Source organism: Vulpes lagopus, chromosome 24, assembly GCF_018345385.1.
Source record: "Vulpes lagopus strain Blue_001 chromosome 24, ASM1834538v1, whole genome shotgun sequence".
NCBI lineage: Eukaryota > Metazoa > Chordata > Mammalia > Carnivora > Canidae > Vulpes > Vulpes lagopus.
The window spans coordinates 58,571,223-58,585,985 of NC_054847.1; the positions used below are offsets into that span (position 1 = coordinate 58,571,223).

General features: G+C 44.9%; 1 protein-coding gene across 5 annotated transcripts in view; it reads left to right on the forward strand.

The window, feature by feature from the left end:
• The first annotated feature begins 2,046 nt into the window (after positions 1-2,046).
• Positions 2,047-14,763, forward strand: part of ADNP2 (ADNP homeobox 2) — a 32,799-nt gene continuing 20,082 nt past the window's right edge. The window contains exons 1-3 of one of the 5 annotated variants that reach the window (XM_041739495.1): positions 2,590-3,510; positions 4,413-4,532; positions 10,285-10,405. In XM_041739495.1, coding sequence (XP_041595429.1) covers positions 10,298-10,405 — 108 coding nt within the window. In that variant the 5' untranslated portion in view covers positions 2,590-3,510; positions 4,413-4,532; positions 10,285-10,297. Of the gene's footprint in view, positions 2,312-2,589; positions 3,511-3,531; positions 3,663-4,412; positions 4,533-10,284; positions 10,406-14,763 lie in introns of those variants that run through there. The other 4 variants (XM_041739498.1, XM_041739494.1, XM_041739496.1 and 1 more) reach the window with 4 other exon arrangements.

Sequence of the window (14,763 nt, forward strand, 5' to 3'; positions counted from 1 at the left end):
ATGAGCTGAATTCCAAGGCTGCAAGTGAGATGACAGATTTGAGGATTGCTTAGAATGTAAAATTGGAAAACTGGAGATGGTAAAATGAAAGACAATCAATCACACCGCTTACTGTAATTACAAGGAAGGATGATAAGCTGTTTGTTTGGAACATTTTAAATCTGAGTGAGGGAGACCCAAGTGGGGCTGCCCAATTGGCAGCCAGAAAAATAAAAGTAAAGCTTAGGAAAGAGGTAGATATATTCATTTGGAATTGAAATAATGAAATTTGAATCTGCAATTGAGATTAAGAAGGGAGAGTATGCAGAGTAATAAAGTGAGAGGGATGGGATTTCTGATACCTAGTACAGCACCTGGCATATAGGATGTGGGTGATGAATATGTGTTGAAAAATGAATGAAAGTGAGCACAACCCTGGAGATCCACATTGAAGAATGCCACATTGAAGGCTGAGGAAGGGAAGTTGATGAAGACATAAGGAACAGAGATCTTGGAGAAGATGGAGGGGCATATCTGGAAGTGGTTAGGGAGAGAAGAGCTTCAGGAGAGGGAGATGGGTGACAAACGAAGGGTGAGGACTCACATCTGTTCTTGGGTCTAACGATAATGAGGTCGTCGGTTACCTAAGAGTTTCTGCAGAGTGCTGAGGGTTCAGAGCACAAGGATGTAGAGTTCAAGGTGCCCAGGCCACATTGGGAAAAATGTGACCAAATGCTCTCCTTATAACACCTTGATCTGGATCAAAGGGGACTGGAAGGCTTTAACTTTACTTTTCATCACACCCATGATTTCAAGGAAGATACATAAGGATATCATACCCATTTAGCACTGACTCATTAGCACATTAAATCATAACTCATAAATAAATATAAAGATTAAACTCTCCTTCAATTATGACTTGTATTCCTGTAGGGAAAAGGAGCAAACCGTGGTCATGTCATGCAGTTCAGAATTTAACACATTTTTAAATTACTTCCGTTATTTCGTGCCTGTTACGTTTTTGGTCACTGGGGAGGTCCACGGCAGGGCAGACTGGGGGAGGGGCATGGCCAGCACATCCTCTCAAACTAGGTCCATGGTGAGGGTGGTCGTTGAAGAAACAGGTGCGCATGGTGCCACCAGGAGGTCAAGGAACCTCCCGTCTGAGGGTCTTAGGGTTGTGGAAGGAGACATGGTCTTCTGCTGGAAGTGAAGTTGAGCAGGGCAGGTGCTCAGAGAAGGTCGATGAGGTGGGGATGGTCTGGAATGGTCATTAGGGAGCCAGAAGAGGACAGGGCCCCAAGAGGTAAAAGGAGGTGTTTGCATGCGCACCCAGCCTCTCACTAAAGTGCAAGATCCCTGAGGGCGGTGTGGTCCTTGTCTTCCCCCGCAAGTCTGACTCAAGGGATGAAGACCCTTCTGAAAGCTCCCACTCCATGTGGAATATCATATTATGGCTTCACAATTAAAATTTGGGCAAAAGTGAACTTTTAGGCCAGTTAAGAGTTTTTACAAGTGTATGCAATTAACCTCTTCTCTACACAACGTATAGTAGCTCTAACTAAAAAAAATCAGACTTCTCAAGAAAAAGTGTGACAACTTTCTCAGGAAATAATCGTGAGGTCAGGAGCCCCCATCAGTCCAAGGGCATTCTTGTTAAAGCTCTGAGAGCCCAACTTGTGTCCTCCAATGGCAGCGCAGGATTCTCCTCGCAGCTGGCTTCCCATTGGCTCTGAGATGTGGGCGGGGCCTCCCATTCCTGCCCCTGCCACTAGCTCCACCCCCATTCCATGTAAATGAAGTCAAAGCTCTGGTGAGCACACGTGATTGGTCACGTGGTGGACGGCGCCCTCGCCCCGCCCCTTCAATGACGTCATCAGCCACTCAAACTCTCGAGAGAGTTTGCAGAGATGCTAGTGAGAGGCTGGCAGGCCAGCCCACTGTGGCAGGAAAGGGGTGAGGGGCGGGGGCTCCAACAGGGACCCTCCCCCCACCCCCACTCCAGAGCTTCCAGTCCAGCTTCAGGGAGGGGCCCCAGGGGTCCTGTGGGCAGTGCCCAGGGGGGGTCCCATGCATACTCTCCTCCCATTGGCTGGCTGTACTGGCATGCAAATGAGGGTGCGCGTCACTTCCGGAGGCAAATCGAGCGCCATTTTCTCTTTCTGGCCGTGCTGGGAGGAGGGGACGGGGTCGCGCGGGGGTGGGCGCGCGCCGAGGCGGGGGTCCCGCCGCGCGGGGCGGAGGCGGGCGGGAGCGCGGGGCCCCGACGGGCCACGGCGGCGCGGCGAGAGGCGACGGGGGACGCAGCGGCGCTCCGAGCGCCCAGCGGTAGGTACGACCCAGGCCCAGCCCCGCGGCGACGCCCCCGGCCCTGCCCGGCCCAGGCCCGCGGAGGCCCGACGGCGGCCGCGCCCCGCCCAGCCCCGCCCACAGCCCGCGGCCGGCGGCCGCCTCCCGCCTCCCGCCTCCCGCCTCCCGCCTCCCGCCTCCCGCCTCCCGCCTCCCGAAGCCTGCGATGTTGGCCCGGCGTGGGGTTCGCGGCCCGGGCGGCGGCCGTCATCCCTCCGCATCACGTGGGCGTCGGGGGTGGTCGCGGGGGGCGGCGGGGCAGGACGCGGCGGGGCGGGGACGGCCGAGGGACGGAGGGACGGAGGGAGGGAGGGAGGGCGGCCCGCTTGCTCCGCGCAGCCTGCGCCCGGGGAGCCCGGCGGGAGCGCCCAGGTCGGCCGTGCGGGTCCGGGGGCGCGGAGCTGGGTCCGGGGCGGGCTCCCCTCGCGGGCTCCCCCCGCGCCCCCGGCGCCCACGATCCCGCTGCCTCCGCGGAGCCCGCCGACCCGGACGGTCAGACGGACTCCGTGCGGACCGTGCGCACTTGCATAATCCGAGTCAGGGGTGTTACGTGTCCGAGTATGGGCGGGAGACTCGCCGGAGTGCTGCTCGCACGCGTCCTGGTGGGACGGAAGGTGCTCACGGTCCCCGGAGGCCCCGAGGGGCCGGCTGTGGGGGGGGGCCGCCGGCGCACGGGCGCGACCCCCGGGGCGGCAGGGCACGGAGTGCAGGGATATCCCGCGGAGGCCACGGCCACCGGGCTGCGGCGGGGTGACAATCGAGTGCCGTCAGGTGGGCTGGCATCGGGGCTGCTTGCAGGTGGTCCGTCGGCGCGGAGGGGGGCCGAGGGGGCGGGGCTGCTGGGGTCTGCGGTCGAAGGCGGGCACCCCGCTTTGCCCGGCGCGCTTGCAGCATTGGCGGGTGCTGCGGCCCCGGACCCTGACCCATGTTCCGCACCCCGGCTGTCTCACCGTGTTAGGGCCTGTCTACACGGCCCCTGGGAGGCCGCAGCTCGGTGCCGCAGGATTGTGAGCGTGCAGTGGTCTGCTGCGGTGGTCCGGACGCTTCATTGGATGCTGGTGGTCACCGTGCCTCTGGTCCCCGCCCCGGGGACAGACCACTTAACTACAGCTCGTGGTTGTGGACCCAGTTGGAATCCAGGACGTGCCCTAATGGACTCTGCTGCTGAGACTGCTGTGCAGTGTGGGTGTTTTTGGCACATCCCTCTATAACTTCAGTTTCACACGATCTCCCAAGTTCCTGTGAGATGACCTGAACCACTCATTTTTGGAGTGGACTTTTTCCAGAATGAAATGATCTTAAGTGATCTTGATCCTAAAAAAACAAAAGAAACTGTAAGTGCTCCCTTGGGAAATCGTATTTTCTTGTGCAGTGAGTGGAATTTGGGGGAGGCCCACGTGTATCACCCACCGATAGGAAATGTGCAATTGACCACTTAGGTGGACAGGGTCGTGCGGCCACCTTCTGCTGCTGTGTCCTAATGAGGAAGGTATGCATTTAACCTGCTTGGGAGCCACAGTAACCATGGTGAGGGAATGGGGTGCTTACATTTGAGAATCAAAGTTCTTGTTCTCCAGATTCAGGAAAGGACAGACAGTTCCTTGGCCCTACTCCCAAGGCTTCAGCAGGTAACTACAGGGCCTAGTTGCTGACAGCCTCATTTCCTGTCCTCCTGAGAGTTAGCCAGGCTGCAACAGCCTCTGGGAACCAGCCTCTGATGATGCGCCCATCCCCAAACTAGTGCTCAAAGTCCACTAGTGCTTGGATGCTGTGCTTCTCAGAACCCGGTGGTAAGATCCAGTTTCAAGATTAGTGCTTACCATGTGAAGCCATCCTTCTTTGCCTGCAGTAAATGTAGCTTGCTTCCTTGTTTCAGATACAAGTGGGTGATGGTTTTAACCTTGGACAGGTCTGTTTAACAGCTCTGGGGAAAAGGAGAACCCCAAAGGATGGAGAACAGATGGAACTTTAAGGATGAAATGAAAGCAAGTAGAGTTGAGTGGAAAGCATCTAACAGTGATTTTCATTGAGGCTTGCTCTGGCTGAGGAAGCCAGTGTGGGCTTGAAAGTGACCTTGTGTTTAGCTTTTAGGAACACCCTCATGAGGTGCTTGACAGCTCCTCAGTGAGGCTCTGGGGCTTGAACTCATGACCCTGAGATTAAGAGTCAGACGCCCAACCTGCTGAGGCACCAGGCGCTCCCAGGTGAGGCTTTTGAAGGCTAGAACCCATATGTGCATTTCATTTTTAATAATTTTATAATTTTTAACTTTATTTCTTAGGATTTAATGTTCTTCAATTATAAAGTGCTAAATGATCCTTCAGTCTCTCCTTCTACTGAACCTAAGATACACTTTTGACATAGACGATGAGATTTGGAAAACTCACTCCAAATTAGCTTTTCAGAAACTTTTTGTTTCCCTTGTACCTACTGGGAATTCCTCCCTCTTACAGGTTAACCCTTCCTCCCTCTGCCCCACCCATTTGATTCCAGTCTGCCTCTTTGGTTTTATTTACCTTTGGTCAAATATATGGAGACTTTTTTTTCCTTTACCTCGGTCCTTTTTTGGTTCTGATCTGTTCACCTAGACTGTCTTGGGCTCCAACTGTAAACCCTCCCATAGCCGTTTTAAACCTTTATGGCGCTTCCCACACGTCTTATGATTCCTGTTTTATTTTTATCTCTTTTGTTCATTTATTGTGAACGCTTGCTGTATGTTATACTCTGTGATTGGCCCCATGCAAAGAAAACATGATTCCTACCCTGGAGGAGTTTAACCTAATAGAAGAAATAGATATATAAATGGATCATTGCAACAGGGTGCCATGCAAGAAGCATAAACTCTGAGGGGCACCAGGCATGCACTGCGGGAAGAGGGGTGACAAGAGGAGTGTAAAAGTGGAATTGCTGACTCACAGATGTTGTCATTTAAAATCTTGGGAAATATGGCCAAACTGCTTCTGAACATGTAGAAATTATGATTTTTCCACTTAGTTTCACTGCTAGTGGATATTATCAATGTTTAAAAGTTACTGTTCTGTTAGTAAGATTGGCATTCGTTATTTTAACCTGATGTTTTTTAACTTGAACTTGATTTTTTTAGTGTGATAGCTTACACATTAAAAAAACTTTGAAATAGTTGCAGACTTATAGAAAGCTGCAAATATAATACAAAGAACTTTTTTCTCCTGAAACATTTAAAAGAAATTAGCTAAGCAAGATGCCACATTACCCCAAATATTGTCTGTTTCCTACAATAAGAGCAGTCTCCTACATCCAGAATAAAACCATCAGAATCAGGAAATGAATAATTATCATCAAATCCTCAGATTCCACTGAAATTTTTCCAGTGTTCCAATAATATTTCTAGTAAAAGAATTAACTTAGAATTGCACTTTGTATTTACTCATTTTTAGTCTCTTTCAGCGGGCAACAGTTCTGTAGTTTTCCTTCCGTATATATATTTTTAAAGTGTGTAATTCATGTCAAATTATATAGTCCAATGAAAGAACATTTCTGGTACACTCCAAAAAACCTGTTTTCATTCCCAGCCAACTGCTAACCTACCTTCTATCGCTGTAGTGTTGTCTCTTCTGAATATTTCACATAAGTGGAGTCAGATGATGTGAGGACTTTTGCATCTGGCTTCTTGCACTTAGCGTGATGCTTTTGAATTCATTTGTTTTGTGGTGTGTATCAGTACCTAGTTTTTTGTTTTTGTTTTTGTTTTTAAGATTTTATTTATTTATTCATGAGAGACACTCAGAGAAGCAGAGACACAGGCAGAGGGAGAAGGAAGCTTCATGCAGGGACCCCGATGTGGAACTCGATCCTGGGACTCCAGAATCATGCCCTGGGCTGAAGGCAGGTGGTAAACCGCTGAGCCATCCAGGGATCCCCAGTACCTCGTTTTTAATGCCAAGAAACATTCTGTTGTATGGGTATACCACATTGTGTTTATCCATTTACCATTTGAAGGACATTTCAATTTCCATGTTTTGGCTGTTATGAATAGTGCTACCTTGTATGGTCTGGACACTTTCGAATAGTATAGGCTATTTTGTGCAGTGTCTATTAATTTGGGTTGAGAAGTCTACCAGACTTCTGTGAATTACTCTTCTTCCTTTGGTATTTATTTACTTGTTTATTTAGAGGATGAGGAGGGACAGAGAGAGGGGGAAAGAGAGAGTCTCAAGCAAACTCCATGCCCAGTGTGGAGCCTGACTCAGGGCATGACCTCACAACTCTGAGATTATGACCTGGGCTGAAATCAGGAATTGGATGCTTAACCAGCTGAGGCACTTATGGCGCCCCTTACTTAATTATTAAGTAATTTTAGGGAGGTGCTTGGAAATCATGTACATATCTCACTCCTCATCAGATTTTCAATATATTTAATTTTTATCACCATGTTGATGATTACCAAATCACGCCACAATTTTGTAGAATAAAGCATTTGGTTAAAATTCAGTAATTCTTTGAATCTAGAGTTCAGACTGGAGCAGGGGAAATGGCTTATTTCTGTTCCTTATCTAGGAAGACTCAAAGGCAGAGGTGACTTGAGAGCCAGGTGTCTAGAAGTGTCTTCACTTACTTGTCTGGTGGTTGAGGTTGGAACATCTCTGTATGGTCTCCATGTGGGCTAATTGAGCTGCCTCATGACATGGTGTCTGGATTCCAAGGTGATGGTGCTCAGAGAGTGAGCAGAAGCTTGCTCTAGTCTTGGAAGTCACATGGGATGACCTCTGTCATACTTTACGGGTTGAGTCAGCCACAGAGTTCTGCCCAAGTTTAAGGGGTGAGGCATAAGTGCCCCACTTTGGGGGAGAATTGTCAAGATCATATATATTTTTTTAAAGATTTACTTATTTATTAGAGCATGTGCAGAGAGAGTGGGAGAGGGTGAGAGAGAATGTGAAGCAGTGCCCAGTGCAGTGCCCAATGTGGGGCTCGATCTCATAACTCCGAGCTCACAACTGAGCCAAAATCAAGAGTCAGACGCTTGACTGACAGAGCCACCCAGGTGCCCAAGGTCATATTGCAAAAGAGCATGTGGGGTGGGAAGTACTGTTGCATTGTGTTTTGAAAAATTCAGTGCCACAGGTTGTAATCTATTACTGTCATTTATTTTTTGCCCAAATTGTCTCATATTTGGGTGGTGGGAACTTTTTTTTCTTTTTTAAGATTTTATTTATTTATTTATTCACCAGAGACTAGAGAAGGGGCGGGGGTGGGGGGAGAGGCAGGCAAAGATACAGACAGAGGGAGAAGCAGGCTCCATGTAGGGAGCCTGATGCGGGACTTGATCCTGGGACTCTAGGACCACGTCCTGGGCCAAAGGCAGACACTAAACCACTGAGCCACCCAGGGATCCCCAGTGGGAACTTCTTTAAGCTGGTTTCTTTTGAGTCCTTTTGACACGTCTCACCATTCTTTGAACAACTTGCTTATTTTCTGGTGTAGGACAGTCTTAGCTTGTCTTATCTTTTCCATGCTTCAGCCCTAGAATCAACCATTTTTCTAAGGAGTCCTGGTTCTTTGTGGAAAGCGGTATTTAGAAAGTAAGATCTGGGCGGGGGGTGGTGGTGCCTGGGTGGCACAGTCAGTTAAACATCCAGCTCTTGGTTTTGGCTCAGGTCCTGATCTCAGGGTCATGATATCAAGCCCATGTGGGGCTCTGTGCTTGGTGCCTCATCTGCTTGATATTCTCCCTCTGCCCCTCCCTGAACCCACTTGCTCTCATTCTGTCTTTCAAGTAAATAAATAAATCTTTAAAAAAAAGAAAAGAAAAGAGTAAGATTTGGGCTTTAGGAGTGCTCACTGTTATTGGAGTGTGTAACTGCCTCTAGACTCTCTTAGTAGACAGAGCTATGGAATATATATGTACAGGTTTACAACTGTATCTTTTATGTATGTATTAAAAACAATACAGTCACACCTGCATTCTGATTAAGTACCACAGGATTTAGTTTAATTTTATGCCTTTTCAGATACTTTAAAAACAGCTTTATGGAAATATAATTTATAACCATACAGTTCACCTGCTTATTAATTTAAAAAATATTATTTATTTATTCATGAGAGACAGAGAGAGAGAGAGGCAGAGACACAGGCAGAGGGAGAAGCAGGTTCCATGCAGGAAGCCCGACACGGGACTCGATCCTGGGTCTCCAGGATCAGGCCCTGGGCTTGAAGGTGGCGCTAAACTGCTGAGCCATCCGGGCTGCCCCAGTTTACCTGTTTAAAGTGTATATGTGTGTGTGTATATATAATTATAGTTCACTGGTGTTTAGTATATTCAGAGAGTTGTGCATACATCACCACAGTTGGTTTTTTAGAACACTGTCATTGTTCTAAAGTCCTGTTCCCCTTACTCATCACCTTCCAGTCCTCCTCAGCCCTAGGCAACTGGGACAACTAGTATTCTACTTTCTGTCTCCACAAATTTGCCCTGAACACTTTATATGAAATACAACATGTGGTTCTACATGTCTTTCACTTAGCATAATCTTCCTCAGGGGAAATCCACATCATAGCAAACGTCAGTACTTCATTTCTTTTTTGGCCAAATCTTTCATTGTGTGGATATACCACGTTTTATTTATTCATTCATCAGTTGATGGACATGTGGATTGTTTCCACTTTTTGGCTCTTGTGAATAATACTGCTGTGAACAAGTTTTTGTTTGAATGCATGTTTTTAATTTCTCTTGGGTGAAATTGATGGTTCATATAGCACCTATATATTTCATCTTTTGCGGAACTGCCAGACTGTTTTCCAAAGTGGCTGCACTGTTTTACTTTACCACAGCATATGAGAGATTCAGTTGCTCCACATCCTTTCCAACACTTGTGTTTTTTCTTTCTTCTTCTTCTTTTTTTTATATTATAGTCCTGTTAGTAGGTATAAAGTTACATATTTCACTGTGGTTTTGAGTTTCATTTCCCCACAGCTAATGTTGTTTAGCATCTTTTTATGTGCTTAACAGCCATTTGTATATTATCTTTGGAGAAATATTCAAATTTTTGCCCATCTTCTTTTTTTAAGATTTATTATTTTTTTTTTAGAGAGTATGAGCAGGAAGGGCAAAGGTGGGGAGAGAGAATCTCAAGCAGGCTGAGCACAGAGCCTGATGTGGGGCTGCATCTCACGACCTTGAGATCATGACCTGAGCTGAAACCAAGAGGTGGACACTTGACTGGCAGTGCCACCCAGGTGCCCCTCTTTTGCCCATTTTTAAGTTGGGTTGTATTTTAATTATTGAGTTATAAGAGTTGTAAGTTCCTGATCAGAAATATGATTTGCAAATGTTTCTTCTTGTTTTGCGGTTTCTTCTTTTTTTTTTTTTTTTTTTTTTTTTTGCTTTTTTGATGGTTTCCTTTGAGGTGTAAAAGTGTTATATTCGATGAAATCCAACTTACCCCTTTTTCTTTAGTTGTTAGTTGGTTTTTGGTGTCTTATCTAAGGGTCCATTGCCAAATCCAAGGCCATGAAAATTTATGCCTGTTTTCTTTTAAGAGATTCAAAGTTTAAGCTCTTACATGGAGACGTATGATCCATTTTGAGTTAATTTTTGTGTGTGATGAAAGGAAAGTCCCAACTTCATTCTTTGGCATGTGGATATATAGTTGTCCTAGCATAATTTGTTGAAAATTACTCTTTTTTTTTTTTTTTTTTTTTAAGATTTATTTATTTGAGAGAGGATTTGAGCATGCATGTGTGTGAGGTAGGGATGGGCAGGGGGGGAGAGCCTCAGGCAGACTCCATGCCGAGCATGGAGCGTCATGTGGGGCTCCATCTCAAGACCCCAAGGTCACAACCTGAGCTGAAACCAAGAGTCGGACAACCAACTGACTGTGCCACCCAGGCACCCTGAAAATTACTAGTTTGCCAGCTCTGTTAAATATAGATGTAGATATAGGTACTCAGTTTTCTTTTCTTTTTTCTTTTTTCAAGGAAAAATTAAAAAATGTTTCAAATTCCTGTGGAAAATCTTGACAACATCAGGAAGGTACGAAAAAAGGTGAAAGGCATTCTTGTGGATATTGGGCTTGACAGCTGCAAGGAATTGCTGAAGGTAAGAGTCCATAAGTGAGATTAAGAGAAGACATTTCAGTGATGTAGGGTTGGCTTTATGGAGGTGATTTGAGAGTGTTTTGAGGAATGAGTAAGGTTCCTCAAGGTGGAAATTGCTAGTATTTCAGAAGACTGCTTGAGAGCATCATTAGTTCTTTTTTTTTTTTGAGCATCATTTGTTCTTATTTCAAGGTCCTGAATGGGAAAAATCTGCAGCCAAGAATACTGTCTGGCAAGTCATTTAGAATAGAAGGAGAGATGAAGAGCTTCCTAGATGAAAACTAACAAGAGTTTGTGACACTAAACCAGACCTGCAAGAAATGATCTTTTTTTTTTTTTAAAGATTTTATTTATTTATTCATGAGAGACACACAGAGAGAGAGAGGCAGGGACACAGAGCAGAGGGAGAAGCAAGTCTCATGCAGGGAGCCTGACGTGGGACTCGACCTTGCATCCCCAGGATTATGCCCTGGGCTGAAGGCGGTGCTAATAGACTGCTGAGCCACCCAGGCTGCCCAAGAAGTATTCTTTTATGTCTTTCTTAAAGTGAGCTATTTTAAGCTATTCAAGTTTTTAAAGTCTTTTTTTTTTTTTTTTTTTTTTTTTTTATGATAGTCACACACACACAGAGAGAGAGGCAGAGACATAGGCAGAGGGAGAAGCAGGCTCCATGCACCAGGAGCCCGACGTGGGATTCGATCCCCGGTCTCCAGGATCACGCCCTGGGCTAAACCGCTGTGCCACTCAGGGATCCTTATTCAAGTTTTTAAAAGTTACTTTTAGGTGGTGCTTTATGTAGTTACTAGTTATCAAATATGTTTGTTCTTGATCTTTGAAGGGAATGTGTTGAATTATTTGTTATTTTAGCCGAAGAAGACCCTGACTTAACTCCCTAGATGGTTGGAGTAATTACCAAATGGGGATTCATGTGATGGGGCTTTTCTGCTTTGTGAATTTAATATATGTAATTTTAACAAAAGTTTAAAAATTAAGGTCACAGTCATACTCTGATAAGTTATGTTCTTTTAATTTTCTCCTTTCTTATTAACTTGAGGCTCTATTGCCAGCTATATATTTTCAAGTTAAGAAATAGAAATTGTGGAGTGAGGCTTGATGTGTATGCTTAAAGCCATTGATAGTTCTGTGCATGTTTGTTTTATTCATAACTATCGAAATAAGGACCATGTCTACTTTGACTTTTTTTTTAGACTTGTGAACAATTCAGTTCACAGTATTGGCCTCGGAAGGGTTTGGTTTCTTTTTTTTTTTTTTTTTTTTTTTTTAAATTTTTATTTATTTATGATAGTCACACACAGAGAGAGAGAGAGATAGGCGGAGACATAGGCCGAGGGAGAAGCAGGCTCCATGCACCAGGAGCCCGACGTGGGATTCGATCCCGGGTCTCCAGGATCGCGCCCTGGGCCAAAGGCAGGCGCTAAACCGCTGCGCCACCCAGGGATCCCAAGGGTTTGGTTTCTTAATTTTCAAATCTCAGACTTTCAGCCAGATTGATTTTATTTATAAAAAGGTGGCCTAATACTGAAAGACTAATAATTACCAGGATCCTCATTAATGGCCAGAATTTATTTTTGCCCTCATGTAGACAAATACTAATTTCTAAAAGGTTGCAGGTAATTTTCTGTTGAGACATTGCCACCTCAGAGAGCTCTTCCCTCTGAAATGCTGCCTTCCCTGTGCTCTCCTGGCTTACCAACTCTGTTGTACTTCAGAGTTCTCATGGTACCTGATATTATTTTTTTATCTTTCTCCCCCACTTGAATAAAAGTAGACAAGGACCTCTTGTTTTGTTCATCGACGGTATTACCTGTGATCAGAATTATGGTCTGGTGCATAGGTGTGTAACAGATACATCTATATTTTTAATAAATATTTTTTGAATGAACAAAAATATAAACAGTACTTTTAATAACAGACTATGACTGAAAGTCCATTTGCAAATAAAAGGATGGGGAAGATATAAGTGGAAACCTTGGGTAGATCATACCGCTTAGGAACAGTCTTACAGTGAGAGAACCTTGGAGTTCTTTGCATCTCTATTTATTTTATTTTATTTTATTTTATTTATTTTAATAAATTTATTTTTTATTGGTGTTCAATTCGCCAACATAGAATAACACCTAGTGCTCATCCCATCAAGTGCCCCCGTCACCCAGTCACCCCCACCCCCCACCCCCTGCCTACCTCCCTTTCTACCACCCCTAGTTCGTTTCCCAGAGTTAGGAGTCTCTCATGTTCTGTCTCCCTTTCTGATATTTCCCACTCATTTTTTTCTCCTTTCCCCTTTATTCCCTTTCACTATTTTTTATATTCCCCAAATGAATGAGACCATATAATGTTTGTCCTTCTCCGACTGACTTATTTCACTCGGCATAATATCCTTCAGTTCCATCCACATTGAAGCAAATGGTGGGTATTTGTCGTTTCTAATGGCTGAGTAATATTCCACTGTATACATAGACCACATCTTCTTTATCCATCTTTTGATGGACACCGAGGCTCCTTCAACAGTTTGGCTATTGTGGACATTGCTGCTATAAACATCGGGGTGCAGGTGTCCCGACATTTCACTGCATCTGTATCTTTGGGTAAATCCCCAGCTGCATCTCTGTTTATAAGTCATTTTATGCATGGGGTTTAAGAAAGCAAGGCCATTATTTGGAGACAAAATTAAGCAGATAAATAGGAGACATAGTCCAGGGATGCCTGGATGGCTCAGCAGTTGAGCGTCTGCCTTCAGCTCAGGGCGTGATCCCAGGATCTGGGATCGAGTACCACATTGGGCTCCCTGCAAGGAGCCTGCTTCTCCCTCTGCCTTATGTCTCTGCCTCTCTCTCTCTGTGTCTCTCATGAATAAATAAATCTTTAAAAAAAAAAAAAAAACAGACATAGTCCATTAGTAACAGATAAGTCTTATAAAGTTCCTGGACCCAGTTCTGACACAACACCAGGGGTTCTGGTTTCCCAAGTGTGGAAGCTCACCAAAGCAGGGAATAAAATTCTTACTGAGGCTTCATTAATAGTCAGAATTGATTAAGTCATTGGCTGATTCAACCTCCAGCCCCCCTCCCTTCCCCAGAAGGTTCTAATCCTCAAATAATGTGATCGGTCCTCTGGGGAACCAACTGTATGTACCCTTGGGTACATACAACAGAATGACCCCCTTGGGCAGGGTCTACAAGTCACCTTTATGGTTTTGAAGCATTTTCAGGAACTCTGAATGAAGACCACATTTATCTGAGAAATACATATTTAATCATCTGAATGACCTTATAAGTAAGTTTTTTTATAACTTTCTTATAAATCATTTTATTGCAGCAAGTACATGTATTGAAGTAATATTTGTAGAGAATATATAAATAAGCTAAGAACACAAGTGTATGTATATAGATACGGGGTATTTCAAATGATAATATATGGGAACCTCCTACAGTGGTGCCTGGCATGTGGTGTACATGGTGATGCTCAGAAAGCGAACCCTGAAGATATCAGACTGAGAGTACCCTTAGGTCACTGGGATACCTTGTTTTTAATCTTGCCTTTTATTTTAATCTTGTCTCTTACCTAATTATGTGCCCTTGGGCAAATCAGTTCCTCTTTAGGCCTTTGGGCCTGTGTCCTTACTCCATTGAAGGACTGTAGAGATGAGGGCACTAGGGTCGTTACCCAGGAGAGGGAGGCAGTTGAGCAGGAGCTCAGAGACACACTGGCAGAACTGTCACTTCTGGCTTGGGGGGCTTGTGTGGCCTTTAGGGAGGTGAGATTGGAACTGTTTTTGTTTTTAAAGAACGAGTAGGATTACCTAGTGGAAAGAATTAGAAAGGGTATTCCAGGAATCTGGAATTTAAAACCACAACCAAATTGATTAACCCCCATCAAACCAGGCTGAGTGAATTCAGAAACACATTACCCTTTAACCAGATTAACCAGTCATTCTCATTTTATTCTGTTTGGTTTAACGTTGGCTCACTTGTTTGTGTGTGTGTGTGTGTGTGTGTGTGTAATACTTCACATGTGTGTTTTCTAAGAATAAGGACAGTCTCTTACCTTAACACAGGGTGATTGTCAGCTCAAGTAAACTGGTATTTTTATCTTTCTGATCTGGTATTTTTATCTTTTGTCTGATCATTTATAGCTCCTCCAGGTCCGCGATGGGCCCAGTCTAGGAGCAGGCATGGCCTTTAGTTGTCATGTCTTTCTTGCATCTCCTTGAATATGAATTCACTTTTTGAATGGAATTCTGTTCCAAAATTTGTTTTGTTTTATTCTTATATAAAACATCAGTAATAACTAAAGTTTTTCATCCTAGTGTCCTTGTTTTTGACTTTGTATAGAAAATAT